The following is a 12,783-nucleotide window of genomic DNA, read 5'->3' as shown; positions in this document are numbered from 1 at the left end:
TTTCCATAAGGCGATGATAAAAAGTTGTACTTTGTCCGTAATAAGTACCTACTACTTATCTCGGGTCAATTTTTGTTACTTTCGTCAGAATCACACGTGCGTGTGAACACCGAGTTTTTACCTAGAACATTGTCAGGTTAAGTAAATATTTTATTTTATATAATGGTCAAATATTAGGAATCTTGAGCGTGTGTATATTTTCTAGAATGGAATCAGACTCTGGAAACCCCGAAACTCTGAATCTAAGCAGCAGCAAGTAACAAGGAAAATGTTAAAAAGTTTTTTTTAACTTGCAAGTTTCTTATTTTTTTATTTGTGTCATGTCAGACAAAATATGAGAATTGAATATTAATTTGAAATACCCTTTCAAGTTGAAATTAATGATTGATTTCAATAAAGATGAAGAATTTGTGTGTTGGGAATTCAAAGGGAAAACGAATAAGAGAGTATAATGACTTCAATTTAAGAATGATTTATTTTCTGTGTATAGGAGGTAACAGAAAGGAACGCAAACGACAATCAGCTCTGATATAGCCTCATGAGCAGGTAGGTACTATTTCATAATATTTTATACAATAATAGCATCTTAGGATATCCTAAGTTAACTGTTATAATTTTTCAAAGAATATATTATTTTTTACATTTAATTAAGGCACTTTGTACATGGCTTAAAATTAAAATATAAGATTTCATAAGTGTATGACACTCGGCAAATGCCACATGACTAGCAAAGCCGCATCTATCGAGCGACTAAATCTATTTTAAAATCTTAATCTAGCTTCTACATACATAATTTAAATGAACAGTGATTCTAACATTACACAATCCAGTTGTCAAAATGTGATACGTACATTCATCAACTTATAGAAATTTATAAAAATAAATTATTATTTTAGAGCGGTCTAAACCAACTGCATTCTTCTACATATTAGTACGAGATCGATGATCCTGCTGAGTTCAGTCTTTTTAATAGGCATGGACAGTCTGTGTTGGGGCTAGTGGTTGGTGCGGTATTGTTGCCGGCATATTTTCAGGTCGGTATTCATAGGGAGAACCTCCAGGGGCTCCGCAACCACCCTCTAAATGTTTGGTTAGCAGGGACATACGGGAAAATGTCTTTCCACATCCTGAACAAGAGTATTTTTTAACATCAGAATGTGTTTGTAAATGAGCTCTCAAGTTGGATCTATCCGCAAAAGCACGACGACAGTGATGGCAAGAGAAAGGTTTTTCACCTGTATGAGTCCTGATGTGTCCTTGTAATAACCAAGGTCTAGAAAATGCCTTGCCACATAAATGGCATTTACAAGGTAAAGTATGAGTACGTATATGCATTTTGAGAGCTCCCAGGGATGTATAAACTTTTGAACAATATTTGCAACTGAAAGACTTTCTTGCGAGACTTCCCTCGGCAGCTGCACAGTGATATTGTTGATGTTTTGATAGCCCAGAGTAAGTTGAATAGGATTTTGCGCAATCAGGGCATTGGTACCGGGGACGACGTGGAGCAGAGACCGACACACCCGAATCTGACGACACGGAACCGGGCGAACGTAAGTCTTCTGGGCAAGGTGGCGGAGAAATTGAAGAGGGCGGTGAGGCAGGCGAGTAATGTGCATAGAGCGGCGGATGCGCGGACGGAGACAGAGCTGGCACTGCTGGATAGAGTTCTTCAAGAGGGTGATATGGCGCATATAGCGTTGGCAGGTACGCATATTGAGGAGTCGGTCGAGCTACTTCGGTGGGCGCTGGCTCCAAACGGGCGCGACAGGCAGCTAAGTATTCCATATGCTGTTGTGACCATTCTCGAGGCTCAACCTTTATAGCTGTCGCTGCCACAGGTGATGAAGCTTTGTTGGGATAGTTTCCGGTTTTAGAAAGATCTTCAGGTTTTGTACTGAGATTTTCTGGCTCGTCATTTTCAGTATCACCTATGAACAATAAAAAAATAATGTTAGAAGATTATGAATAAGAAAAAAAACTATTTCTCCAGTAATTCAAGTAGGTGGAAAAAATCTTATTAGCTCATAAATTTATAATGAATTTTTTATCACGTGAGAGATTTTCTTAGTCTTCTGAAAATGTTAATTATAGAAGTACTTACAATGATAGTCGTAGTAAAGCCTCGTGGTAGCCATGTGGGCGGGGTGAGGCGGCGTAGTAGGCGGTGTCGCTGGCCGCTCCTCCCGCACAAGCACCGGCCGTTTCTTTAGCGGACAATGCGCATATTTCTTTGTCATCATCGCACGAGCGGTCTGAGAATCCTCCACAAGCATCTTGCACTGATTTCACAAGCACTTAAACTTAAATGTCTTCAAAAGTACTTTTTTAACTTAACACAAATTCACAATTGTTGCAACAGTTCAAACATCACAGAATCGCGGCGGAGTCGTAGTGAGCAGTATCGTATTTTGAACGCGACTGGCGTGTACGCATGTACTTACTCGTCGACGTTCGGAGTTGGAGTGGTGCGGTGAGGGAAGTCTCGCAGGTTTATATGGGCTCCCCGTCAGTGTCGGCCAGGTGGCGGCGGGTAGGCCGCGCACGTGCGCAGTGCCCAATCGGCAAAGGGCGCGGGGCGGCGGCCAATAGCTGCTCAGCGGAGGCGCGGGGCGGCGGCGGCACCTGCGCCTCCGCAGCCGGCGGCTTCGCAGCCTCTCAGTGCGATATGCACAACTTCAGTATCGCACCGGTTGGATGTGTCTTGCCAGCCGAAAATTTTTTTTGCGCAATCCCTGGGGTTAAGCACCTTTGAACTGAGCCATTGCGTCTTTTTGAAATGGACCCATATATTGTTCAGCGTTTATTGTAATTTGAAAAATCAGCAGCTGTGCAGCTGATATTATAGTAGGTATTCCACAAGGTTTTATACTGTAAGGGCCATAATTGATAAAATTACTTATAGTAATTGAAATTTCATTTCGATTAGAATGTTAATAATTTACCTCATGATTCAACAAAAACAGAATCAAATCACAGAAGACAGAAGCTCACTCTTGAAGATAATTATTAAGTAGGTACTTAGGTATAGGTACTTATCATTGCAAGCGATATGAAAACCCACCGCAATAAAGTTTTTAATAGCATTTATATAACATCAGTCGTACATAGGTTTTGAAGATCGTCGTCATTTTTCTGCTTTAGGTAGGTAGGTACTTACTTATACTCGTAACAAAGTAAGATTTTATAAGAAAAGAAGAATGAATACCTAAGTATTACCAACAACATACATATAAACAATAACAATATTATTATAAAGCGAAGGTGCTAATACGAATACCTACTTATAGGTGAAGACAACATAATGTAAGCATCTAATGTTGATTAGGTAAACAAAAAAAGAAGTTTAAATTATAAACTTCTTTTTAATTTCCAATATTCAACTAAGTACTTATTTAAGTATTTTAAACAAGCGATGACATATATTAAATACTTATAATATTACCTATTATTTCACTAACAGTTTAAAAATAACAATTACATTTAATTTTGTTACCAATAGTAATGTGATCTTAGTGGAATAAAACAAGTACCTAAAGATATTTAGTGACCTTGCTGAACTGTTAGGTAGTGTTTCAACGTGCAAGTGTATGCTGCATCAGCAAATGCAAAGATTGCACAGGGAAGCATTCGTGTTATTCGTAGGCTGCGGCTTGGGTAGATATACAATTATTCACAGATTATAAATAACAAATCTTACACGACATTAAAATTATTAGGTATGTTTTCATCTGGTCTGAAAGGATTATTAGTAAAATCTATAACTTCTCATTAACTAACTATTTATCTACAAAGAAAATACCTACTTACCAATATTAAATATGTATAAATTAAAAAAAGGTACCAAGTAATAATAATAAAGTATAACCGGAAATACTGGGAACTCGTTGGCGATAGAATGATAACAATAAGATTTCCTTGTGTGTGTCAAACCAAACAAGATACGCAACCCTTCTCGAAGTCTCGACGCGGAAATATAACGTCCAAAACTCCTTTGTTATAGTTTTATGCGACCAGCGTTAATTCCCACAGGTCAGGCCTTTTGTTGCTTTGCCAAATTGGGACTTCTCGCAGAACAAGTTCAAGTCTTTGTCATTCAATAATTAGATGTAATGTAAATAAGGTAACCTAGGAAATCAACTAGGTAAAGATAATTTTAAATTTTTTAGAGTATATTAATAAGTACAATCATAAGGTATTGTTCTTGTTTCAAATTTTATAGATTTTAAACTCTTTATCAAGTTTATTCGATATTTTTTCAGATAAAGTAGGTAAGTCATAAAGTTTTTCTTTTAAATAATTACACTTAAAACGTATATTAATATTTTATTTTTACACATCATAATGTTAAGTATTCGTATTTACTATTTGAATCTCAATTCTATCATTAAGCCTTACAGCTGAACGTGGCCTGTCAAGACTGCTGGCTCTGTCTACCACGCAAAGGATATAGACGTGATTACATGTATGGATGGATTAACAAAACAAGAAGACAATTGTGTCTTCACTTTGTTTTATTATAAATCCGTCCATAAGTAATTGTACTTAAGTTAAAAGATACTTTATCGGAAATATTGTACCTATCTAAGTAAGTATAAGTATTTTTTTCTCACGTGAATAAAAACAAAACAAAAAGAAACGTTATGAATACGAGTAGGTACTTACTTATTACAGGAATTGTATTAGAACTAAAATTATTAACTGATGCTGTCTCAGCAAGATGTTCATTTAGGGTCAGAATCACGCTGACGTGGATTTCTTGTGGTGAAATTCACCTCGTGACTCAGCCTGCAAATGTGTCAAGGGATCGACGTGTAATGGACATCAATTGCTCGATTATGTTTAATACATACAACTGTGACTAATCGCCTTGATCGATGACCAACATAATAAAATCAAAGCACCACGAGATCTCTCTTGATTATCTGGTAACATACAACTCTCAACGTCGTAAGCAATTTTGAGAAACCAAACCATAACAAAATAAGTGTCAGTCATTACTTAATTAGCTTGAGACCTTATGAATGAAGCACTTATCTTAATTAAGCTTGGGAATTGTAAACAAATCAACGGAAGACAGTTGATGGTAAACAAGAAATTAAACAAATCGTTTTATCTAATGAATGCTTCAATGAATGACACGGCGATAATGACTAAGTGTGTAGCGTAATGTTTATCGTGTGTAAGCATCTTGTTATTGTCGCGTCGCACAAACTTTTATAACACTGGACAACCATTAACAAATGTTCAAATAATGAACGTCATAAATGAATATGATCCATTTTTTTACTTTTATTTTTATTTTATTTTTTGTCTTTGTAATTCTTAAACAACATGCTATATTTGTTGTTGACGACAGAGTAGAAAATGCCTTTATGTCTCTCTAGATTTCATTTCTCTATAAGTATTTCTTGAGAATTTAATTGGTTGTCAGTTCCCAGAATAGAGTTATCATTCAAGGAGTAATTGGTAAATGAGCATGGAATTGGGAAATATATTTTCATATTTTGTTTTATTAAAAGTTGATAATTGGTACCTACGAGAATTATAAACACTTTTGTACTTTGTACATACTACGAATTCTAAGATACTTAGTAATTCGTGCGGACCTTGTCTCATCGGTAATATATTGACTAAAATTATTGTCGTTAACACATTGTTAATAGTGTCATCTGCCGAGTGTTATCATTTCATATGATTAGAGCGGGCGGGTATGTGTGTGGTGGCGGGGGGATGTGGCGGCTGCGCCTGCGCCGGCCAGGTGCGATGTCGCGGGGGTCGGGGCGCGTGCGTAACGGTCGCGGCACGAGCGAGGGGACGTGCACTATGCCGTGGCGGAAATAGCGATGGACAGGGGCGCCCGGGCAGGTGGTGCGATATGCCGGCTCTCAATGTCGCACAATTGGCGGTTAATTTCTTGCATAGGTTTATGCATACATATATTACAATCTAATGACATGTCTGCCAAGTTAGTTTGTATTTTGTACTATTGATGTACTTGAAAATACTTAAAACAGGCTTATATTATGTCATTGTACGACCTTAATTAAAATAATTACCCATATACAGAACTAAATCAACCACATTAAACAATTTTTTTTACATAATAATGGATTCAGTTTATTTTTATACAAATATAATGGCATATAAGTACTGAAGATATAAAATGAGAAGGTAGGACATAATAAAGAGTAGGCACTTTACCTTTGAAAAAATATACATACTTAAATATTTGTATGTGAGTAAATAGTTCGTAGTCTTTTAAAAGAGGATAAATACAATTTAATTTTTTTTATAACATTGTAAATTTTTCAAATTACAAATTATAGTAATAATGAATTTAATAGTTTTCTTTTACCTTTTGTTTTAAAATATAAATAGAACTTTAACTGCTACAATGTCACACTTATTAAACATTTTTTATTCATTCATTTTTTTTTAACAAATTTAGATAGTCAGGCACACCTGAACTTTGGCCACCTTTGTTGCTGTACGGGTATTTCTATCATTGTTTGGGGAGCTTACCTACACACATGAAATGCTATATACAGCGGACCCACCAGAGGAGTCCTACCCTGCGATCGGTACAAATCAAAAATAGTACACAAGAGTAACTTAAACATAAGTACAGCAAGTTGGATGTTTTGTAAATGCTTGATCGGTCTGAAACTCTTCTGGTGGCACTCTCTGAAGACGAGGAGAACTTAGTCCACCTTTAACTAAAATTTAGAAGAGAGATTAGAATTTTTAGAGGTAATCTATCTCAATTGGATCATGGTTTTTGCACGGGGCGAAAGTGCTTATATTCCTTTATTCTCCTCTATTAATATCCCAGGCGAAGAGATGAAGTTAAGCTTTATTACGGTGCCGGAACCTATAAGGCACAAGTTAGTAGTGTTATAGGGATGCTTAAGCGGCTACTATATCATAATTAGGGTTTTTTAAGAACCCACCCATGGATATATTAGCATATACCTATTTAAAAAATAATTTAATTCTGTTCTATTTTTATTTTTTAACTCTGCATTGAATTGAATTAGTGCACAGCTATGCTGGCAGCTGGTTGCGCGTGCAGAATCACATGTCTGTACCCGAATCGCACATCTGCATGGAACAATACAACTCGACGAAATGGCCCAACCGCCAGAGCAACCCCAACCTAAAACCAAAATAACCCCGCGTTACTTATAACATTTTTAAACTGAACTTAACGATTAGGGTTCCCCATTCATTGTTTTGTACGCGTAAACCAGAAGGACGTATCTGACAGGTTTTACCTGAGCTGCCACGACTTTCCCTATGGCGTTATCACTTCACCTCGAATCCGCTACAAAGTACCTATCAGGGTAACAGAGATTGAAACCCTATTATGTAGAAAATATGGTGTTAACTCACAAATTGTGCAAACTGCGTTCGTTTGAGAAGGTTTATTTTAAATAAAACTTTTTCAACAAACTTATAACTTTTTGGTTTTCAAACAGCAATCCTGCAGGTAGGTGAGTAGTTTAATTTTAAATAATGGCATAGCTGTAGAATTTTCTATATAAAGCGCACAGGGCCATTCAACGCTTTTATAAACACTTTAATACAGATGGATTGAGTTTTATACATGGTGTAGATTTCTGATAAATGCTTTGCTTTATCAGAAATCTACACTACTACTAAAATAAAAGATTATGTGTACTTAACTTTTAACGTACTATTGTTTGTGGGTATTCCATGACTTTCTAGCCATATTAAGGAAAACTTGAAAAAATGTTCAGGATATCGGAATTAGAAGAGCGTGTGACGTGTGTCGTGGTGGTATCTTGCCTGCTTACAGAGGAGCCCGGATTTCAGCATGACTACGGTACGCCCACTAAATGATACTCGTTTAATGTAAAGTTGATTTCTTACTGTTGGAGTTCTTAAAATAGTGGTCTGAGAGGGCAGATCGTGACCATCAGAAAAGAACTTCAACTGTTTCTATTGAATATTATTTGCAATAGTTATGGTAATATTGTCCAGGTCAGGTATTTTTTAAAAAACAAGAAAAAATATTGTTTACAATAAGTTATAACTTGAAGTTTAAGGCAAAGGTTCAGAAAATAATATTTCAATGACAAGTGAATAAAAATCAGGCTGTATAAACGGGGGGTAACAGCTGAGATTTCGGCACACGCTTTAGAGAGCGGCCGGTGCGTCACCGGCCACCTTTCACCCCTCTACATTCCGCGCTCCGGCCCTGCTTTGTTCTATTATATACTACCTTACCTTCTAAAAATACTTTACCTGAATATAAGATAGTAACACTGTTTATATAAAAAGGTAAGTACATTACAATTATATTTGTTAGTACCTTCTCGTTTCTTTATCGCACGGAATAGTCAATGTTATGTTGGTACAAACATACATAAATATAGTCATGTCTAGGTATATCCCTTGCGTGTGTAGTGTTGAAAAGACGGAAAGGCCACGTTTATTGATTAAGATACATTGATATTCAAATAGTAAAAGGTTTGCTAGCCCGTCACCTAAATGAAAAATCGCAAGTTTATCAGCCGATTTTATTTTGACTGACTTTAACAATCTGCAAAGGAAGAGATGCAGCTGGCAGACATTGTATGATCTTTGCTACAAGACTAGCATGGAAGCTAATTAAGCTAAGACTGATAATTAAGATAAGTGATATTGGAGCTGTTACCAATACAAATTATGATCAAATTCTGTATAATTATGTTGTTAAAATTACAGAAATACTTTTATAACATGATATTATCATTTCCGAAAAAAAGAGCGATTTGATGAAAACTGAAAAATATTTCAATCAGCTATTAAAAGCTGTCTAAAGGTATTAAACGGCGTTAATTTATAACATACATACATATAACTACAGTTACTTATACATCTTAACTTAGTGTACCAAGAGTTCCGTACCATCCATATTCATACAAATGCGAAATTCACAAAATTTTGTGAATATTTCTTGCGTCTACCTGTTGCCGCCATCAATTTTAATCAAAGGCATGAAAAGAGACACGTTTGTGGTATGGAAGCCCATCTTTAATAATTTCTTCATTTTTATTTATTTTGCATGATAGTACCTACTCGTATACCTACAGCTAAATATTCTGTGAAAATTTTAAGCTTAATGAATGTTACCCTTATCAATATAATAATCAAATATTAATACGAAAAGAGTCGTTCATTGAATGTTCATTCTATCTCATCATAATCCCTTAATATTTTTTATTTAAGTGTTTGTTGTCTAACTGGCAATACATAATTTTTGAAAATTTCAGCTTTCTAGCTATCACAATGTTATGAGATACAGCCTGGTGACACACAGACAGACAACGGAGTCTTAATAATAAACTCATATTTTTACCTTTATGGTACGAAGCCCTAAAAAACATTGATGTTTCAATCATTTGTACCACTAAAGATTAAATCTGAGAAGTAACTTACCTTCCTAAAGCCTTTAACATAATAATTATGTTTTACCTGGGGCATCGCCAAAATATTACAGTCATTATTGTTCCCTAATGGAGTTATCATGATATAATAAGCGTTGTGTTCCTGATACGATTATCATGTCCCTTAAATTGTTCGAACAAATTAGTACACTAAATTCGTAGTTAAATAAAATAATCTTTCTTCATTTGATTGTAATAACATTTAAATAACATCAGTATAAGAATGTACCACTTCTTCCTATTCTGCACATAAAACTACATTTATAGATATCAGTCACACAATTATTGATATTACCTACCTACTAAAATAAAAGTACTAGATAGATAATCACATTTATCCAAACTAAAGTTTGCTATCTTATACAGAATGCAGAATTTTATAATTTCACATATTCAAGATATAAAAAAACATGTGAATCTTTTTACGGTAATAAAGAGGGAGTATCAATAACAAGACGATCTAGGGAAACGGGAACCGTTCCTTTCCCACATTTTGAACTTTTTTGGAATCTTTCCGTTACTTATAGGGATTTTTTTCTTTCCTGAGTGACGAGACGGTATTTATAGGTTATGGTAAGAAGGGGAATGAAGACCTGGGGTCGGTAGGGCAGCTGCATCAGCACCGGAGCAAGCCCCGACCAGTCGATTATTCAGCATCGGATTAACAGATGACGTATAACGGATAACGGTTCAGTTAATACCTATTAAAGATTTAAAATCTGACAAAAAAAATCATCATTAAAAATAATCTACACCTAATTATCTTATTAGGATTTTATGTACGTAGATCTATTCCAATCATATTATTTACTACTTACATTATAGGCAGTTTACTCTTCCTCGGCAATAAGATTAAAGTAACTATCTAGACCTAATTATCTAATTTCCATTGTTGCGGCTTAAGATGAGTCATGTAACTACTAATTTTAGTCATATTGTAATATAAAATTTCAGGAAAATAATTTTATCTGCATCTACATTCTATATTTACATTTTACTAACACTTAAATTATTCTATTAATAAAAAGTACCTATGTTACATTTGAATACAAACTTTGTTGTCTGGAAGGTTTCCTTTGTAACTGAAATTTTTATTCATCATTTAACGAAAGTGAAATTATTGTTCATTTGAATTGTGTGCATACCGCTAGATATCAAATAAATGTAATTACTTAGAGCAACCGGCGGACACACCCGTTCCGGGACACCTTTTCATTTAATCAAAACTTGTTTGCACACCCAACAAACGGCGTTTTGTTCGCGGAGGGCGACCGATCTGCACCAAAGGAACGCTGCATAGTTGCACCCGAACACCGGTTTATTTCGTCGCCATCTTTTGATAGATCCGTTTTTATATGTATTGAAATTTATTAAAAGCGCAGTGAGGGTGCGCGTGCGCGCGACAACTGCTGAGATTGTTGCACCTGGCCGGCGCACACTCCACGCACTATTGTGACCTACCGGATTGCACATATGTGATGATATTCATGGATATCGACTAGGTATATGATTATAATAAATAAGATGTTCGTTAATTAATGTTTAGTATAACAAACGAGGAGTTCTAACATAGATAAAACATCTGTTTTTTGCTATTGCCTTTTGATGGATCCAAATTGTCTGATATAATGGTATTTAAAAGAGTTCATAGAAATTTTCTTCTTAATTTAGTATTATTAATGGTTTGCTGTTTCTTGGTTATCTTAAGAATTGGTTTTATTTTTGATTTGCTTGAAAAACTTATAGCGAATGAATCTAAAAGTATTTTAACTATAATAACTAACTAAGAGAAATATCGATTTCAAAAATTGTATTATAAGTCTATTTATATCAGTAGTTGTAAGACCACACCGGTAGGTATATAGGTCTCTAGTAACCACTTTACGTCAGTCCTCTAAGCAGGCGATCGCGTGCATGAAGTGAACATTCAGGCGGCGAGCTTGGTCCTTCCAATGTTGATACGTGTCATGGCATCGACCTCCCAGAGAGGCCGGACTATGTGGTCCTATCACTGCTCCTAATATGTTAAACAAACTTGCAATTATTTGCTTATGTTTAACAATCGTCGACACTTTTCTCCCTTTCGGGTATCTAATTTTTATATTAGAGTTTGTTAAGACTTACTAGATATCGAGTAAACGAGTACTAGAGAAAGACTTACAAGAGTACGAGTACTTACATTATGAACTTTACAACGGTCTTAATTAAAAAAAAAACAAATATCATTGTTTCGAGGAAACATATGCACTTGCACAAGTCCGCCAAAATCTACTTAAAATAACAATCAGACAGCCGTTTGTTTAAATACCTGTTGTGAAAAATAACTTCCAAAATTTCTGTAAACATAACATGTAACTACTTAAATGTATTTCCATGTTAAAATTAATATTTTTTTATCATTATTCATCATATTTAATCGAAAGTTTTATCGATTCTTGTACAATGTGGTCAATTCACTGTTTTAATAAAGAAAGTATGGCGATATGGGCATTATCCATCGAAGGCTCATCAAAGAAATGTAAAGAAAGTGGATGTCTTAATTTCAGGCTATTGCAGCGACTTAAAAAATGCAATTTGTGGCCGTGACCGAATTTATTTACAACTTCATCTTCCCGAACATGACGCACAGACGTGAACTGGGTCATGTTACAAGGATGTGGTTTTGTATGTTCAGTAGATATGTTTAAGTCTAGATAAATTATATGAAAAATACCATTGTAGTTGTTTGTATACATATATAAAATCACACCCTTATCCAGGGTCGTTGTTTGGATGGAGCTCTTATTTCTATTCTGCGAAAGCATTTTCTATTTGTCAGTAAGTGAACTTAATATTAATAGCATTATATACCAGTCAACTTAAGCAACCTAGCAGTAGCAGTCAAAAGTACATCAAACCTATTCCACTAGTATTATGAAGTCAGCCTAAACTCACACCAATAATATATACAAATTATTCCGAACTTACGACACTCATTACGCATAACGAGAATTAGAATTTCTTCAACATAACAAAATGTATTATGTAATGACGGAATCAAGTAAACACTAAAAGTTGATTGAATAAATAAAATAATTACTGTTGGCATTCTAACGGGTGCAGGAAATTGTGAGTTCAGCAAATCGGATCCATTCTAAGAATCAGAGCGAATGTCAGTGGAGGTCGGCATCGATAAGTCGTCTGTTGCAATGGCGTCTTTGTCCGCAGGCATCACTGTCGTCCTCGATGCCATGCAGAGCCGGTATAACGCGGAAACAATGCGGACCACATTCGTGCATCGCGACCAAACCTCTAAATTATTGAGAGCACAGACTCATAGTGGCCTACG

General features: G+C 35.4%; 1 protein-coding gene across 1 annotated transcript; it reads right to left on the bottom strand.

Moving 5' to 3' along the window:
• Nucleotides 1–484: 484 nt before the first annotated feature.
• Nucleotides 485–2,454, bottom strand: LOC106143046 (zinc finger protein SNAI2). Its single transcript, XM_013345017.2, has 2 exons — nucleotides 2,105–2,454; nucleotides 485–1,931 (listed from the first exon to the last, which is right to left on the bottom strand). Exons 1-2 carry the CDS (start codon nucleotides 2,274–2,276, stop codon nucleotides 967–969), a joined length of 1,137 nt encoding a protein of 378 aa, XP_013200471.1. The 5' UTR covers nucleotides 2,277–2,454; the 3' UTR covers nucleotides 485–966.
• Between the last annotated feature and the right edge of the window lie 10,329 nt (nucleotides 2,455–12,783).

The sequence above is a fragment of the Amyelois transitella genome, chromosome 2 (genome assembly GCF_032362555.1).
Source record: "Amyelois transitella isolate CPQ chromosome 2, ilAmyTran1.1, whole genome shotgun sequence".
NCBI classification, from domain to species: Eukaryota; Metazoa; Arthropoda; class Insecta; order Lepidoptera; family Pyralidae; genus Amyelois; species Amyelois transitella.
This window is presented reverse-complemented; position numbering and strand designations above follow the sequence as displayed.

What these genes read in the sequence shown, in the direction of transcription:
- LOC106143046 (XM_013345017.2), bottom strand. Translation starts at nt 2,276, where the DNA reads ATGCTTGTGGAGGATTCTCAGACCGCTCGTGCGATGATGACAAAGAAA. An exon ending in GCTTTACTACGACTATCATT is followed by an intron (nt 1,932 to 2,104) that starts GTAAGTACTTCT and finishes TATTGTTCATAG; the next exon opens with GTGATACTGAAAATGACGAG.